Source organism: Calidris pugnax, unplaced genomic scaffold (assembly GCF_001431845.1).
Source record: "Calidris pugnax isolate Ruff unplaced genomic scaffold, ASM143184v1 scaffold29, whole genome shotgun sequence".
Taxonomy (NCBI): domain Eukaryota; kingdom Metazoa; phylum Chordata; class Aves; order Charadriiformes; family Scolopacidae; genus Calidris; species Calidris pugnax.
The window spans coordinates 2,062,628-2,081,513 of NW_015090768.1; the positions used below are offsets into that span (position 1 = coordinate 2,062,628).

Here is an 18,886-nt window from a genome sequence, read left to right on the forward strand (position 1 = left end):
CCAGGAAAACCTTTGGATTTGCGGAGGGAATTCTTTGGTGGATGGACTTATTAAAACACTGTGTTATTTTCCCTCCCTGTATCCATTTCAAAAGGGAAAAATCAAAACGTTTAAATAATGCTCTGTCCTAAAGGAGAACAGGGCACAAGTAAAGACTGGTGGGTATTAGGTTGCCATTAATCATTATCTTTGAGTCACCCGAGAGCTCGGGATGCGACGCCTTACCCAGGAAAGTGTTGGAAATGTACTCAGACACCTGGTTGCCGGAGCGGCTCATCTCGGAAAGGTGTGTCAGCTCCCGGTTCAGCATCCTCTTGAACTGGGAGGGGAAGAGCACAAACAGAAAGATGGCATTTTTCTCAGTGCTTCTCCAAATTCATACGGCTTTATCACCAGCAAGTCCACAAAGAAGACGTTAAAAGCAAATTTCTGGAGAGATGTGGAATGGAGTCGGCGACATATGGTTTCATTTAGATACTGTTCAGCATCATCATGACTAGATATTTCTTTTCAGTACACAAAACTACAAAATGGATTTCCTCCAAAGATGCCTATTAGGTTTGGTTTTTTTTTTTCTGTAACAAATGAGATGATAACGTTTCAGGTAATCTCTTTGAAAGATCAAATTCTTGTACCGGTTTTAAATTCCACATCCCATAACCTTCTTTTGTTCTGAGTCTTGTAAGTTTGCTCCATTTTGAATTATGCAAGTAAAAGACAATTGCATTTCTTCAGAACAGAGCAGAGGGGAAACATGCCATAAATCTGAAGATCTGCTTGGATCTTTACAGTAAAAGGCAAGATTCCAGCATTTGTTCACCCAGATACACACGTTATCATCCTCCTGATTTTCTAATCACACATTTTCATCGCTGCATCATTTTATCCTGCAACATTGAATTCCCAAAGGAGAAGAAAAAGAAAATGGACATACATGTCCGCCGCATGCACAGAACACACAAATGTTTATCTCTTGCCATACAGTGCACAGAAATAACCACTTTACAAGCATCTTTTCCTGACAGACGTTTTATCCAAGCAATACAGCAACACAAAGAAACAGGCATTTATTTATAAGCCTTTAGGATTGAAACCCACCTTAATATAACCCCAAGATACAGATAACAAATAGTTTGCTTCAGGCATTTTGGAAAACTCCACGCCACCGTCTGCAAATCCTCCCGGAGAAATCGCCGGTCAGAGAGGAGGAGAGGAAAAGAGGGAGCTCCTTGGGCAGCCGGACACCCCCCTTCCCCACTCAATAAAAAAAAAAATCAGCGTTCCTCAAAGCCAGAGAAACCCCCCCAAAAGCCCGGCAGTTGCTAATCCCAGACAAAGCCAAGCTTGGCATAGCATCTTCGCAGCGGGCTGAACGTGGGTGGATTTGCTCGCAGGAGAGAATAATGAAATCAGGGATTGCACGAAGAAACGAGGACTAATCCGAGCGTGTTCAGCCGGATGGCTGGAAGCACTTATGAATTATGAATCCTCCTGGTTGCTTCGTTGGCTGAAGGGGGTCCCCACTCCACATTAGCCTTGCTCAGCTGAACCGCACGACAGAAAAATGATGCTGGCTTCTGAGGGGTTGCCAGCTTGAGTAACACAGCCATCTTTCTATAAGGAAGATTAAAATGGAGGAAGCTCTCTGCATATTTAAATAAGTCAAAAGTAGGCAGCAGAGTCTCTTCTCCGTTTCTGCTTTGTTTTAATCCTCCTTGTTACGGAGACTGAGGATTTTCAAAGCGAGCATTCACATATGGATTTTGAAAAGCATATTTTTTCACATTTTCAGCGTGATCATGAATTTTTTTTTCCCTTACATAGTAAAAGGCAAAATGCAGCAACGTAGCAAAATGCACCTTTACAAACTGGAAATATTTTCCAGGTAAAAGGTATAAACTAATAATAACCTTAAATCTGTAACGTCAGTCTGCAATTAACAAATTCTTTCTTACCAGAATCTAAATTTCAATATTTAATCATTACTTCCATTTTTCTTTTAAAGTAAAATGCCATCTCTTTATTGGGAAGCTGTAGCTGTCCTTTTAGCATCAGATTAGAGGAAAAGCAGATTGCAGTGTGTATGTGATAGATATCTCAGCAAGGAACCACCGCTGATGTGCGGCTCTCGCAGCTCCAGGACGTCCTTAGTGATTGCTGGCCAGAATAAGCCGCACGACATTGGCAAGGATTCCTAAAATAAAAGTGCAATCTTTGGTCTAAAATTATGTCCTTTCTCCAGCCACCTTCATTAAAGGTGATCAGCCTCCCTTGGCATGACGTCAGGAGGCTTCCTCGCCTGCTGTGGGAGACGCAGGGCGTGGGGACACCCCGGTCCCTGCAGCTCCCAGCTCGCCCAGGCTGCTGGACCAGCACTGAGCACCATGAAAATCAGATCTTGTTGGCCAGGTGTGACTCCAGCCATGGCTCACACCATCCAGATGGGACTCCCTCTCAGCCTTCCAGCTATAAGAACCACACAGAGCAAACGAAGTTGTGAAACCACCTTCTTATCTCCTTAAATTCATGATTATCAGAGGTGGAAAGCTGATTCCACCTCCTTTTTACCACCAAAGATGTGGTGCTATCTGCTCAGACTCTGCCACCACCATCTCTGCTGTCTTCTCCTGCAGCAGCCCTGCCAGTGGGAACGTCACACAGCGAGGCCTCGCTCTCTGGGTTATTCAACCAGTTTAAGTACTGTCTCATGGGATACGGGCAGGAGTGGGATGTGAAGGATGCCATCTCATGGGATAAGGACAGGAGTGGGATGTGAAGGATGCCATCTCATGGGATGTGGGCAGCAGTGGGGTGTGAAGGATGCCATCTCATGGGATGTGAGCAGCAGTGGGGTGTGAAGGATGCCATCTCATGGGATGTGAGCAGCAGTGGGGTGTGAAGGATGTCATCTCATGGGATACAGGCAGCAGTGGGATGAGAAGGATGTCATCTCATGGGATGTGGGCAGCAGTGGGGTGTGAAGGATGCCATCTCATGGGATATGGGCAGGAGTGGGATGAGAAGGATGTCATCTCATGGGATATGGGCAGCAGTGGGACGCGATGGATGGTGGCTACCCAGGAGGGCATCCCAGAGCGCGGGGTCATGGGCACGGGCTTTGGCTCACTGGGTCTCCACTAAACTTCATGCCAGCCAAGAGAGCCAGAAACCTTTTTGAAACTCCTAAGAGAAACCTTAGTGGTGGTGAACGAGTGGTAGCAAGAGTGAGAACCGAGAAAGACAAAGCCCGTGGGAGGAGATGAGAGCTCTGACCCCGTCATTCCTCACAGTGACGTATTTTCGCCGGTCACAAGCACCAGCCACCAACACGTGAGCACTCCCACAGACTTACAGCGAAGCATGGGCTGAAACATTTCTCCGGATCGAGGCCTTTATCTTTCCAAGGAAAACACCATAATCAGATGATCACACAAACAACTTCTAAGCGACGTAGAGTCAGTTGGGTCCTCTACACAATCGCCCCTTTCAGACAAATAATCCCAAGTGGTGGACAAACATCTGAAATAAATGCCTTTTACCTCACAATTGGCTTCACAAAGTACAAAGGTTAGCTCGCTGCCTTCTCACAGAGGCACAGAGCAATTAAATGGCATCCACAAGGTCACCCGAGCCATCTGCACCAGAGATGAGGACAGATAAAAGACCTTGGGGTTCTCAGATCTGATCTTTAACCGGGAAGCCGTCCCCCTTCATCTTCTCCAACAGCCTTAATCAGGCTCCCTTTTCCAGACTTTTAATCAGCAACCTTTTCTAAAGGTATTACAGCACTGCTAACAGGACTGTGGGGGCCAAACCCAGCCGAGACACCCAGGGTGCTGTGAGAACACCCACACGCTTTGCAAAGTTTATTGCAATCTCCCATCTGAAGGATGCTGGCACCTCAGTGGGATTTATTTAATAACACAACATACCCTTTTACAACACCACAGCTCCGCGTGGACTGAGGCACGATGGTGCACTCAGCAACCACCACATCTTCACTGCTCCCAGGGGGGTGTATTTGGGATTTTTCCTGAGCTTCCCTCCATGTGGGGATGCTCCGGAGCCGACGCCGCTTCCTCGGAACCGCTTTGCCTTTCCCCCCCCCCCGCGGGGAGAAAGCACCCACCGCCGCCGCCTCTCTGCCCAGATCGATGGCTGATGTCATCTGCTAACCTCTGCTTAACGATCCCTTCGTTACATCGATTTGACAGCGAAGGGTAAAACAAACAGATTGCAGGCGAGCAATGGGAAAATACCAAGTGCTCGGCCATTAAAGCAAACAGAAGCGTGGCCGCTCGAAAGAGCTCGCGCACGAGCGCAGCACAGCCCTCGCCTCGGCAATTACGATGATGCCTTTGGGCAACAGGTGGACCTGTGCTGTTATTTTCATAATTAATAATCATCTCGGTGCCTTTTACAAAGGAAATAAGCACCGATAACCTCGCTGTGCAGACGGGAGGGGAGGCACACGTAAGAACACGCGTGCGCACACGCGAGGACGTACGCGGGAGGGGACACCCACCCCGACTCCAGGAGGTTTTCCCTTAAAAAGAGGCAAAATCAGGAAAAAGGCCTGGGGCTCCCTCCTCTCTACCCCAAACCCCGATCGCCGGAGCATGCAATTAACACATTGGACTGACGAAAAGAAGGCGGATAATGTAAATAAGATGAAGCCCCAACTGAAAGGCCTAATAACCAAACACACATGGGGACACAGCTGACCTTCCCAGCGAGTCACAGAGGTCTGAAACCATCTGGAGGGTTGTGTGAGAAAAAGCCATCGCATGGCGGGGAAGTTTCCCTGTTTTGCCTGCTCTGAAGTAACTGCAGAAGTCATCTGAACTGAATTAACTCTCCCAGAAATTGAATCATTCTTTGATTACCAGCAGTGGCCCTTTTTCATGCATTCTCTTGCTAGAGGGAATCACGGTTTCTTTCCAGCTTTCCAGCCGTGCGTGCGTGCGGGAATTTCCTTGATTACCATTGGGAAAGTTCACTCCCAGTTCCCCTCCTGGCTGCCCACACCGCACCCTCGGCGCTCACGTTCTTCTCTACATTGGCATTTCCACTATTTCCATTTATTTTTCCAGCGCCGGCCCCACCGCAGGGCTCTGCAAGGACCCAGCCACGGGGACTAGTCCTTCACCCCATCCTAACCTAAACGCCCTGCAGGCAAAGCTTGCTTGCCTTCATTTTTGTGCAGAAGAAGAAAATTTGTCTTAAATTAGAACTGCTTAGAACATAAGAGGTTCCACTCAAATATGAGGAGAAACTTCTTCACGGTGAGGGTGACAGAGCCCTGGAACAGGCTGCCCAGGGAGGTTGTGGAGTCCCCTTCCTTGGAGATTTTCAAGACCCGCCTGGATGCTCCTGAGTAACATGCTCTAGCTCTAGGCAATCCTGCTTCAGCAGGGGAGTTGGACTAGATGATCTCTATGGTCCCTTCCAACTCTAAAAAATTCAGTGAAATTCAGTGAAATTTGGGCTAACATATGAGCAGATTTGCCAGATTTAGGAGCCCAAGTGTGCTGGTTCCAGGACCACCACGTGTGATACTGTGTGGAGGCCACGGCACCAACCAGCCACACATGGGAAATCTCCCCAGTGCTTCAGTGTGGAAAATCCCACCTTTCTGGCTTTTTATGGAAGAAACAGCTCTCTTTCTTCCCTAGGAAGGCCGGGGAGAGCCACGCAGAGGCACACACCTTGGCTTTTCCAGCCCCACGCCGGCTCCAGCAATAGTCCCCTCGTTATTCCTGTTCCTTTGGAGTTGGGCATCAGAGGTGTTCCTGGTGCTTTACAGGGAGAATAAAGACAGGAGGATGTATCTGCTGCTGATGTAAAACCTTTGAAGTCAATTTATACCAGCTGGGGTTCCCCTGGGGCCAAGAGTCCTTATGCAAAGAGGCTGCTTAGAAAAAGTTTTTAGTCATTTGCAGGAGCTGAGAGCAATTTTGAGATAAAAGAGCTGCTAAGATGCTGCGGGGCTCCGTACCTCGGAGAGAGAGTGGGGTCCCACCCCGCACTTTGATGGAGGAATCTCGGGCCAGATCTCCAGCGTGTAAAAATGTTTAAAAACTCTGCTCCCGGCGACCCACCCTGCTGACGCAAACGGTGCGTCCCTCGCTCTTCCACCGCCCCTAGAAATCCTCAGAACAAAAGGATTTGTGGTCCAAGGGTTACTTTCCCCTTTGATTTCCACGCAAAAAGGCAGCTGGGCTGAATCCTCCTCTGCCTTAATGGCCCAGGTAGATCGTTTCAGAGGTGCAATTAAACCCCTGGTGGAACTCCATTCATTTCAGCAGCTCGTCTCCTGGGAAGGGAGCGGGAGCTGGGAAGAGCTGGCAGTCACCTGCCCGAGTGACGGAGCGGGAAGGAGAGTCCAGCCGGAAATTATTTACGTGCAGGAGGGAAATTACTCATGCGTGTACACGGCACACGTGTTGTCATGCTTTTGTCTGGGCCCCTGCTCGCTCCAAGGGAATGGATGTGACGCTCAGGCAACAGCACAGATTCTTTAAAAAAATGAGATTAAAGCTCTTTGCCTGTGTTTGAGAAGCCAGAAGGAATATTTGTAAATTTGTAAATAACGTGTAAACACCCACATTTCCTGTGTCTGAGAAGCCAGAAGGAATATTTGTAAATTTGTAAATAACCTGTAAACACGTAGATCTCCCTTCCTGACACGGATACCCTGTTCCTGTGTTGCACAGACACCTCGGGCAGACAAAACCCCTGGAGAAGGGCTCACAGGGTGCCTTTCTGGGCACCCCCTGCTTGCTCCTGAGACAGGCAGGGAAGCAGATCTCTGGCACACAAGCACCTTGTCACTATCTGGAGGTAATTTTTCAATACTTTTTTTTTCCCCAAATTTGGAAAACTTCCTAATTCTGAAGCGCTGGAGCATTTCTTTTGTCGTTTCTTAACAAATTTGCAGGTCAAAAGAGTTAAATTCTGTCATTTATCGGAGTAACCCAATCCTTTATCTGTGCTCTCCTGATGTTACATCACTTTCAGAAAGGACTGTGTCAAGTTTGCAGGGCAACAGAGTTAAATTCTGTCATTTATCGGAGCAGTAACCCAATCCTTTATCTGTGCTCTCCTGATGTTACATCACTTTCAGAAAGGACTGTGTCAAACAAATTTGCAGCTGTCCTTGTTACTTCATAATTTCTATCGATTTTCCTTTCCAAGCACTCACATGAAAGACAATGGGAAGGTGCACTCACAAGTTTAAAGAAAAAAATGAGCCCACTTCACACTAATCAGTGCTAAAGGAGAAAGTCTGCAGACCTATTTCAGTGCCTGAAGAGAAGTGGAATGGTTGCAGTCAACTATCAGTCATTAAAAAAAATCAAATGCTTTTGCAACTCTTTCTAGTTCTTGTTTCCTAAAACAATATAGTTTTTAATGTGCTAGAAACTATTTTTAATGAGATACAAAGTACTATTTGTTTTTGGGGTTTTTTTTGTTTTCCCTTCAGCTTATTTTTCAAACCAAAAAGTAAACACACGGTTATGAAATATCCAATTTCACATCAAAGGAGTGTTGATTTATATATATGTTCAAAGGAAGACTTTAAAGGAGTAACATCATGACCAACTTGTTGGCCTTATGTTATTAGAATAATTTAAAAATCCACAATGTAAATGTTGATAAATAAATAGCATGTTGCCATAAATCAGCATGTGGCTGCTCATGAAAGCAATAACATCTATCTGATGTAGACAGAACAATATTCAGATTTTACCCATAAAGTTTAGCATTTCTGAAAGCAGCAGAACCTCCCTTGGGTGGGACGTATTTACGCAACGCGGGGCTTAAAAAGTGATGAAGTGGAACCTGAAGAAGCAGGAGCGTTATCACCGCTTCGTTTCCAGCTCATTTCCAGACAAATGAGACTTGAAATATGCAAATTGCATTAAAATGCCGGAAAGGAAAAACTCCCTATAGGATCCTGCCCAAGGAAAGCACTGTGAATGAGCACTGCTTAGAAACGATACCGAATTTCCTTATTTAAAAGCAGGCTCGGGGCATGTTACTCACTTGCTGGGAACTGGTAAGGCAGAAAGAAAAAAACCCCTCCACCCGCTGCTGGGGAATCGGTAAGGTCATGGAGAAACCACCCCGTTGACTTTCCTGAAAATGAATGTGTCATGTGTTTATAAGGTGTGCCCGCCTGGGTTTTTGTTGGCACCCGGAGAAAACGCCTGCCGTACCCTGCAGGGCCGAATCTGCCACCACCTCCTTGGCCAGGGTGTTCCTGTGGCATCTCTTGCCCATACGAATTCAAGCCTTGGTGCATCCAACACCATTGTGTTGGGTACCCAGCAACCAGCCTTGGGTTTAGATTTATGTTGGTTTGGATTGATGTGAAAGGCCAGGACTGAGAGAGTTCACGATTTCCCCCTGTGTGGTGTGACAAAGTGCACACTGTGTGTCTCCTCGGGTGGAAGAACCATGGCAGTGGGGTATGGCCCCATCTGCAGCTTCAACTGAAGCTTTGGGTTCCTTTGGAAGAGGCTCAGCTCGGTTTCTGCTTCACCCAAAACGCTCTTCCTATACTCATGAATAGGTCTCTTCTAGCCAATTGATACAAGCAACGGTATCTGGAATCAACATGCAGGCTTATTCTGGTTTGTATGCATTTCCTCACCAGAAAGTACCAAACCGCACGCGGCAAGAGCTCTCAACCCAACAGAAGCTCAGCAGCGATCCCCTGGGAGCTGCACTCCCTCTTCACCATCCAAAAGAGCATCTCATACCATAAAAACACCACGCTGCAAGGAGGAAGGGCCACACAAATGGGACATTAGAGGCAGAGGGTATCTCCTGAGGCTCACACCACCTTTCCCTGAGCAGCCGAGCGCCGCGTGGTGAGCGTTCATACCAGGTTTTCATCCCCATACTGCTTTTATTCTTCACTCCAACGAGAGGTGGGTCAATAAAACCAGAAACCAAGCAAAACCACTCCTCCTGCAAAATCATTTTGATAGAGTTTTGCCAGGTGGAAAAATGTTTGTGGTGTTAACAGCCAGAGGAAAATCAGGAAGAAGAGAGGATGAGCACCAATCCGAGCTGAGGGCTAGGAAGCAACAGCAAAATTAAAACCTACAGCAGCTTGTTTGTTGACATGGAGCTGATTAAAGAAAAAAGAAAAAAAAAAAAAACTCCGATGCAGCTGACAACATCTGTGGCCTGGAGAGCAGATAGTGCTCCAGAAGGCTGCAGATCTCAGACCAAAATCTGCTGTCAGTCACACCCCTGCAAACCGCACCGCTGAAGCCCAGAGTGTCAAAGGAAGCCAACAAACTGCGTCAAGAGAGCCCACAAACCAGAGCCTCCCCGGCCCCTCGGCGCAGGCAGGGGCTGCCCTGCTCCCAGGAGGGGTGAACCAGGAGAAGAGAGATGCTGGACATTCAGGTGAAATTGCAGACCTATTTCAGTGCCTGAAGAGAAGTGGAATGGTTGCAGTCAACTATCAGTCATTAAAAAAAATCAAATGCTTTTGCAACTCTTTCTAGTTCTTGTTTCCTAAAACAATATAGTTTTTAATGTGCTAGAAACTATTTTTAATGAGATACAAAGTACTATTTGTTTTTGGGGTTTTTTTTGTTTTCCCTTCAGCTTATTTTTCAAACCAAAAAGTAAACACACGGTTATGAAATATCCAATTTCACATCAAAGGAGTGTTGATTTATATATATGTTCAAAGGAAGACTTTAAAGGAGTAACATCATGACCAACTTGTTGGCCTTATGTTATTAGAATAATTTAAAAATCCACAATGTAAATGTTGATAAATAAATAGCATGTTGCCATAAATCAGCATGTGGCTGCTCATGAAAGCAATAACATCTATCTGATGTAGACAGAACAATATTCAGATTTTACCCATAAAGTTTAGCATTTCTGAAAGCAGCAGAACCTCCCTTGGGTGGGACGTATTTACGCAACGCGGGGCTTAAAAAGTGATGAAGTGGAACCTGAAGAAGCAGGAGCGTTATCACCGCTTCGTTTCCAGCTCATTTCCAGACAAATGAGACTTGAAATATGCAAATTGCATTAAAATGCCGGAAAGGAAAAACTCCCTATAGGATCCTGCCCAAGGAAAGCACTGTGAATGAGCACTGCTTAGAAACGATACCGAATTTCCTTATTTAAAAGCAGGCTCGGGGCATGTTACTCACTTGCTGGGAACTGGTAAGGCAGAAAGAAAAAAACCCCTCCACCCGCTGCTGGGGAATCGGTAAGGTCATGGAGAAACCACCCCGTTGACTTTCCTGAAAATGAATGTGTCATGTGTTTATAAGGTGTGCCCGCCTGGGTTTTTGTTGGCACCCGGAGAAAACGCCTGCCGTACCCTGCAGGGCCGAATCTGCCACCTCCTCCTCGGCCGGGCCGCTCCTGTGGCATTTCTTGCCCATACGAATTCAAGCCTTGGTGCATCCAACACCATTGTGTTGGGTACCCAACAGCCAGCCCTGGGTTTAGATTTATGTTGGTTTGGATTGATGTGAAAGGCCAGGCCTGAGAGAGTTCATGATTTCCCCCTGTGTGGTGTGACAAAGCACATATTGTCTGTCTCCTTGGGTGGACAAACCACGGCAGCGGGGTACGGCCCCATCTGCAGCTTCAACTGAAGCTTTGGGTTCCTTTGGAAGAGGCTCAGCTCGGTTTCTGCTTCACCCAAAACGCTCTTCCTATACTCATGAATAGGTCTCTTCTAGCCAATTGATACAAGCAACGGTATCTGGAATCAACATGTCAGCTTATTCTGGTTTGTATGCATTTCCTCACCAGAAAGTACCAAACCGCACGCGGCGAGAGCTCTCAACCCAACAGAAGCTCAGCAGCGATCCCCTGGGAGCTGCACTCCCTCTTCACCATCCAAAAGAGCATCTCATACCATAAAAACACCACGCTGCAAGGAGGAAGGGCCACACAAATGGGACATTAGAGGCAAAGGGTATCTCCTGAGGCTCACACCACCTTTCCCTGAGCAGCCGAGCGCCGCGTGGTGAGCATTCATACCAGGTTTTCATCCCCACGCTGCTTTTATTCTTCTCCCCAACGAGAGGTTGTCAATAAAACCAGAAACCAAGCAAAACCACTCCTCCTGCAAAATCATTTTGATAGAGTTTTGCCAGGTGGAAAAATGTTTGTGGTGTTAACAGCCAGAGGAAAATCAGGAAGAAGAGAGGATGAGCACCAATCCGAGCTGAGGGCTAGGAAGCAACAGCAAAATTAAAACCTACAGCAGCTTGTTTGTTGACATGGAGCTGATTAAAGAAAAAAGAAAAAAAAAAAAAAACTCCGATGCAGCTGACAACATCTGTGGCCTGGAGAGCAGATAGTGCTCCAGAAGGCTGCAGATCTCAGACCAAAATCTGCTGTCAGTCACACCCCTGCAAACCGCACCGCTGAAGCCCAGAGTGTCAAAGGAAGCCAACAAACTGCGTCAAGAGAGCCCACAAACCAGAGCCTCCCCGGCCCCTCGGCGCAGGCAGGGGCTGCCCTGCTCGCACGGGGGGTGAACCAGGAGGAGAGAGATGCTGGACATTCAGGTGAAATACATCTGGGTTATGTTCTCGATCTTCAGCAAAAAAAAATAAACCCAAACCCCCCAACAATCGAGAGGGAAGCACATCTGTCATTTAACAAGAGAGCAACACAATTAAAAATGGGATTTTCTTAATCGTAAGAAGCAGCAATTTAAATTTCATTTAAATTTGAGTCAGGCTCCGCAGTCATCATTTAGGCAAATCCAGCTGGGGTTTTACCCGAGTAGGAGAACAGGCTTTGGAAAATTCAAATAACTTTGTGCCCTGAGATGACTTTTCCAAGATGCCCATAAGGAGCAAAACCCTGGCAACTTTCAATCGACAAAAGTCTGTTTGCCTCAGAAAACACGGGATAAAGAAAGGGTAATTCCTGTGGAAGAAGTCAGTGTAGATCTACAATACAGTATCCCCCAAAAAACCCCCATGGCAGTTGGTCCTGCCAAAATGAAAATGAGCCTAATGCAAGCACCAAAACCATACAGAATGCACTAATTAATGTAAATCTATTTAAATGAAAAATCCTTCTCACATAGAGATAGGCAAATGATCTGCAGAGTAATTTTGATGGAGCATTTGCCCAGCTGTGCTAAACCGGCAGCAAGGTGAGGCACTTCTCGTTTGTTTGCTTTAAACACCCAGCAAAGGCTTTAATCAGAGGGATCTCTCCCTCTAAGAGCTCTGACGGATGAGCCTTCAAACCAATACATCTCCACAACATGTTTTGGCTCCGATAACACAACATCTTTCAATTAAGTTTCACTTAGTGCAAATATTTTGATCACCAGCGGCCCCACCGAAAGCAGTCGCTCTGCACCTGGGTCAAAAACAAGGAGTTTTGGAACCAGGCTGTGGAAATTGGCCTGCTCCACAACATCAGGGGCGGGATTAGGACCTCTCCGAGGATTAAATCCTACTTGGAAATCCTTCGCAGCCCGCTCCCAGCTGAAGTGATGCTTCTCCTCTGAGATTTCACATATCCTCACTTCACTTCCAGAGAGGTCACTGCTCCGAACAGTTAGTCACTCTCTAGTCCTGCCCTCAAATCATGATTCATTTTGAACCTGCCTTTGAGCTATTATTTATTTAAGCCCCACCCTAATGTGTTATAACGTAAAAGTCTGAGAATGCAGAAGTTTTAGAACCCATCGCATCCCAGGACAAGCAGAAATGTTTAAGGGACAGGCTTTAAGGGACCTTCTGGTCCCTTAGAGGTTTAAGGGACCTTCTGGTCCTGGGTACCGTTGTGTCCCAGAGGGTGGCAGCTCCCCAGAAAGGCTCCTGGGAAGAGGGATTGGCACCAAAAGTCAAACCCCAAAGCCTTCCTCTCTGCTGGGGCTCTCTAGACGTGCACCAGCAGCACAGATGGTGGTGTGGCCTTGGGATCTCCGTCGTGTGGGCTTTTCCCACCAACATTTACTGCAACAGTCCAAGAGGATGAGAAAGCATCCACCACTCAACGTCACTTTGCTCTAGGAGGGCATCTCCAGCGGTGGCACTGGCTCCTCAAACCACACTGGTACTTTTCACAGACAGTATCTCACTCTCCAATATTTCTTCTTTTAAATATTTGAATCAGTTTAACTAAGGTATCTGGCACCGACAGCCCAGAGGGCTTGCAAGACCCAAATTGTTAAATAAGCTGGCCCACGTGTGGCCACACTATTCCACCCCACTCTTATGTGATATAATCAGAACAATGCATTTTTAGAGGCCAAAGAAAGGAGGAGGAATAGGATGGACATAGAGCCAGCGACCCTAAAATTCAATTTATGATGGTGACAAGCACCGATACACAGGAGCTGGCGAGGACCCAGCTCCCCAATTCTTGAACATCACAGAATCACAGAATCTTCTAGGTTGGAAGGGACCTTAAAGATCATCTTGTCCAACTGTCAACCCAACTGACAAAAATAGACACCCACACAACAAACAAGGAGCATCATCACTAAACCATACCTCCCAGCACTACATCAACCCGTCTTTTGAACACCTCCAGTGTTGAACATCCATGGGGAGCTTTGAATAAAATTCAATTTATGATGGTGACGAGCACTGATACATGTCTTGAACATCCATGGGGAGCTTTGAGGGGTGTCACAGTCTGGGGCAGAGCCACCACTGGGGAGCTGGCCCCTCCTCACCCAGCAGGCTTCATCAGGACCTCACATTCACCACTATCACAGCTCCCTGTTAAAAAAACCTGGCTCCTGCATCACCCATAGCTTTGCCTTAAGAAGCACAGCGCCCTGTCCTCTGGAACAAGGACATCCTCGACACGAATAAAATGCCATCAGATAAAAGAAAGATGGAGTGAATACTCCCAACCTCAGGTACAAACAGCTCCTACCGCAGATCTCATGGAGCATGATGGTCCTCTAAGTCTCCTGCTCTGCACCAGCAGCTGCACATCTAGGAAACAGTTAACCGGCGGGGAGCACGCTGACGTCAAACCCCCCACACGGGACACGAGTGCGTTAGGGCTCTGCAGGGACTGCTGTGGATGGAGCAACAGCCCCGTGGTGCTGCAGAGCCCACGGCAGAGCTCTCCCAGGAGCTGGGTGATGGATCCCCGTTTCCGTCCCGCCGTTCCCCGGGCGAGGGGAATACCGGGTGCGCGGCTGGGGGATCCGCGTGCGGAGCTCAGTGATTCATCCCAGCTTGTAAAAACAGGAGAGGTGGAAGTCTCTTTGTTTCGCACAAGCCAACGAGCCTCTCTCCTTTGTGCGGCGGCGCTGGGCTATTTTAAAGCACGTTAAACAAAGGAAGTCACGGCGAAAGCAAGAGAAAAGACTACACAGCTCGGGCACCGCCGCCGAAGGGAAACATCACGTAGGAAGGAGGAGAAGATGCGGGGCCGAGGGAGGAGAGGGAGCCTGGAGGCTGTGCAGCCCGGCACATACGCTGCTGGCACCCGGCCCCGCGCCGCGCTCGACCTCCACCGCCGACCTCGGCGGTTTACATTAGTGTCCAGATGTTTATTTAAGCCCCCGCTCTCCTGAAAGCTAGGTGCGGCCTTGCTCCTCTCCTCTGACCCAAATGCCCTTTGAAATACAAGCAAAAAATGAAATGGGTTCTGTTTATCTTAGCGGCAACCGAGATAGGAGCTGGGGAGCCTCGCCGTGCTGCTGCCCCGAGCCGCTGCCTGGAAGCAGCCCTGGGTGGCAAGACTGGAGTTCAGATATTCAGCAGACTTAGTCAGACGTCTTTGAGAGCTGAAATAAGACAGTTTAAGGATTTACTCTGCAGGGTTTGTAGCTGCACGGCTGGAGAGGAACGGTCTGGGGAGAGAAGAGGGTGTCGAAAGCTGCAAGAGCACAAGGCAGGTGCTCTGATGACACCTCTGGCTACTTAGAATAACCCCACAGACCGCAAAAAGCTCTAAATAAGATTGCTCTAATCTAAGGAGATGGAAAGGTCCTGCTTAGGTCCCTTCAGATATTGCCATTTTACGTGTATCAGGCCGTATCCTGCACGGATGGGCAGGTAGCTCTTGATAAATAATACATTTTCTCCATCCCTTGTTTCTATGATATTATGGCCCTGTGAAAACTTGGAGCTGGCAAGACCAGCATTTCAGCTGAAAAAAAATACTGGCCCATTTTCATGATTTGGGGGATGCACTGAGCACATCCTTCCCCAAATCCCAAATGCTCTGTTGGGTAGTAGAGCTGAGGGGGGTTCTGTGCTTCTGTCTGCAGGACAAGCGAGGCTGCGGAGAACTGCCTAATGCCAACCACAACGTTACAGGGTGACCACCAAGAGAGAAGATACCCCATCTTTATCAGCAGGCCCATGACTCACAAATCCTCCTGAGACATAGCAGTTGCCTGAACTGGGAGCTGGACAGGGTGATAAATGCAGACAAAAAAAAAATATATATATATATATATGCTACAATAATGTAAATATGTGTGGTCTGCTTCTACAGGCAGCACTAAGCGCCTCCAGAACTTTACAGGTAATTTTGTTTCATTGCAAAGCTGCAGTGCCATATTCTGCTCACAGCAAAAGATTAGTATTATTGTTAGGAAAATTAATTCCCTTCATGTGGGTGCATTCTCTGCAAACAGGTAATTTTCCAGGTAGTTTTGTTGGTTTTTTTTTGAAAGTTACGGGCAGCACAGCGCACGGTCAGTTGTTCTTTAGCAGAAGCTGGCAGCTGGAGCAGCAAGGGACTGGGGCTGGTTTTGAGGATCAGGCACGGCTCTGGAAACGCGTCAGGACTCATGGAGGCCGACGACAGCACACCCGGGGAAGAGAATTCCCCTTTTTGCCAGATTTCTGTCGCATCCCCGCTGGCTCGTAGGGCTGCGGGGTCCCACTGTGCGAGCGGCGCGCTGATGGCAGCGCAATCAGGATCGTTAGCTCACAGCGAGATCAGCTGCTCATTTCCTCGCTTCTCCTGTAATTAACTCACATCTTTAAAAAAGTATACGCACATGTTTTAACTGATGCTTTCCGAAACCCATCAGCGTACAGCCAGGATGCCGTCCCGCATGGCGTTTCCCCCCAGCGATTCCTTTTTGGTGCAGGGCTTCTGAGAAGCGCCCCGCGCACACGTCTGCCCGAGATCCTCCCTCTATTGCCTGCTGTTGTTGCAACCCTGGATTTTCTAAACTACGTCTGTCAGGAAGGAGACAGGAAATTCGAGTCACACTTGCAACAGCTGTGCCATGCCTACTATCAGTCTCAAATGACGTAGTTTGGCCGGGGTGGCGCGGGGCCAGGAACTCGGCGAGAGCGGAGGTCAGGAAGATAGGTCACTGTTTATACTGCTCTTGCACTTGGGAGCCTGCTGAGCCTATTTGCTTTCTTCCTATCTATACTGTTTCTCTTTCCGTTTTTTCTTTAATAACGCCGAGCCCAAGCATCCTGTTTTCAAAACATCTCAACTGTTTTGCTATTTACCGGTGACAAATTTAAATGCCTTTGACCCAAGCAGGGAGTTTGAGTGGGATGGATCCTTGGCGAAGGGCAAAACCTGACCAATTAAGGACCGTTGCAGCCTCCTCCTGAAGATGCACGTTTCCAACCCAACGGGCTCCTCTTAACTGTAAGATCTCTCTGCAGATCGCATGTCTGCTACCGAAACCCCAAAAGCCACAAACCCCCAAACTAACTTGTGTCAATATTTGCCCCTGGTGAGGAAAGGAAAGCGAGGTGTGAGGCCATTTTATGCTTTTCTTTCACAGATGAAAACGATACTGGAAGTTGACCAAAAAGTGCAGACATTTCAGAAACAACTGGTTATGAAAGAACAAAGTTTCGGGAACCTTTTGCTCGACCCAGCTGCAAGCCATTTGCACACTGAGAGATCACAACTTCTAATTACTCTAACAGGCAATTTAGGTAGCCTTTCACCTTCACGAGTCCGGATTTGGCTGGTTATGAAAGAACAAAGTTTCAGGAACCTTTTGCTCGACCCAGCTGCAAGCCATTTGCACACTGAGAGATCACAATTTCTAATTACTCTAACAGGCAATTTAGGTAGCCTTTCACCTTCACGAGTCCGGATTTGGCACTTAGTGAACAAAAATCCTCTCAAAACGAAGGGCATCAGCGCCCACATTGGAGGTGCAGCTTTCTCTGCAGCCTAAACCCTTCTCAACTTTCACCCTGGCTTGCCTCAACACAAACTCAAAAAAAAAATAAAAAAAAAATATTCCTTTCTTGAAAGCTCCGTCTATAAAACTTTTATTGCTTCCTTTGCCCCTGCACGTCGTGGTAATCACTAACAGAGGAGGAAGCTGAAATAACACGGGATTACTCCGCTCAACTTTTTCCATAAAATCAGTTTATGATTCAGCATTTCTGATTTCATTTCTTACCAATTAGGAAAAAAAATAATAAAATAATATAATCATAACACGGGGTTTGCGCGGTACAACTCAGAACTGGCTTTAACCACCACAACTGCTCAAAGGCAGGGATGCAGAGGACGCAGCCCTCATCCCGAAGATGGAGCAAGCCCGTTCTTGGGACTGTATGACCTGCTGCATCGGACAACGCCGGGCCGAAAACACTGCAGAAAAGCCTGGATGAAGAAGGCCGGGGTGCGGGGAGCAGCCAGCCTGTCCCGGGGGTGCAAAGGCTCGGGAGGCAGCCGAGGGATGCCCCGGGGAACCGGCTGGGATCAGAGCAGGGAGGTGGCCCCGGGGGAAGGGAGTGCCTCCCCATCCTCCGCCAGCCACCCCGGCTCTCACCCGGGGAGATGCTGAAGCCAAATTTGCCCTGCGATGCTGGATGCAGGATGGGGATGGAGAGCCCGGCTCCGGCACGGAGAGTCGGGAGGGGGGGGGAGTGGAGGGACACGAGGAACATCAGCTGCCAAAAGATGATGCCCCAAAAGGGCGCTCAGACCTGGCATTTGGCTCGATTTCCTCTCCTCGGGGCACCCCTGGGACCCTGCTCACCCTCCTGGTTCTCTGACTTTTAGCACAGCGGACTCCTCTTACTTTATTACTTCATTCCTCGCAGAAAAACTCAAAGCTCACCTTAAAAACTTTAAAAAAAACCAACAAACCAACAAACCAAAAAGGTGGCTCCTCTTGGAGCTCCTTCCCTGTGCACAATCTTTGCCTTTGCACCCTCCCGAAGCGCTGGCAAGCGGTGCCGAGCCAGCCCACCACATTAAAAACAAAATTAAACGCTTACCGAAAGACAAAACAGCAATAAAATAACGTACCACAATGTTTAGAGTTTGCCATTATTACGGACAGACAACAATGAAGATAATTGACTTTTGAAGTGATAATTTGTTAAAGGCGGGCGTTTTTCGCAGTGTTTTTTTTTTTGCTAATATCGGTTCCGAAGGGACCGGCGCTAATTGAAGCCTCTTTTACTTCTCGGAAATGAGCCCGGCGCTCGGGATCGCCCTCCCCGCGCCGGCACCGCCAGTTTTTCCTGGCCGTGTCTGTGCGGGGGGAAACCCGCACCTCCTTCCCGGGCAGAAAACTTGGAGTTTTTTCTCCTGTACAGAGGCGCTGACGGGGCGGGCATCAGGCTGCCGTGCTCCGCATCCCCCTCTCCGCATCCCCGCATCCCCCCTCCCCGCATCCCGCATCCCCCCGCCGCTCGGCTCACCTTGTTGGATGCCATCTCGCTGACGGAGCGGTAGGTCTGGATGGTCTCCAGCTGATCCAAGCACCAGTCGAGCTCCTCCAACGTCTCCATGGCCAACTTCTGGTAGGGTTCCTCTGCGAAGAGGCAGACGGACATGTAGTCGGGCTGGCGCGGCGGCGGCGGCAGCCTCTCCATGGCGGGGCCGCCCGCCCCGCCGCCAGCGCCGCCGGAGGTGCCGCACCGCTCCCTCATCATGC

The 18,886-nt window shown here is 48.3% G+C and overlaps 1 protein-coding gene across 4 annotated transcripts in view; it reads right to left on the minus strand.

The window, feature by feature from the left end:
* The window catches only part of PDE4B (phosphodiesterase 4B), a 255,754-nt gene that overhangs the window by 12,641 nt on the left and 224,227 nt on the right, over positions 1 to 18,886 (minus strand). For 2 of the 4 annotated variants that reach the window (XM_014937420.1, XM_014937430.1), the window contains 2 exons: positions 18,651 to 18,763; positions 226 to 319 (listed from right to left, as the gene is read on the minus strand). In XM_014937420.1, the coding sequence (XP_014792906.1) occupies positions 226 to 319; positions 18,651 to 18,763 (207 nt within the window). Of the gene's footprint in view, positions 1 to 225; positions 320 to 1,098; positions 1,642 to 16,006; positions 16,135 to 18,650; positions 18,764 to 18,886 lie in introns of those variants that run through there. The other 2 variants (XM_014937448.1, XM_014937439.1) reach the window with 2 other exon arrangements.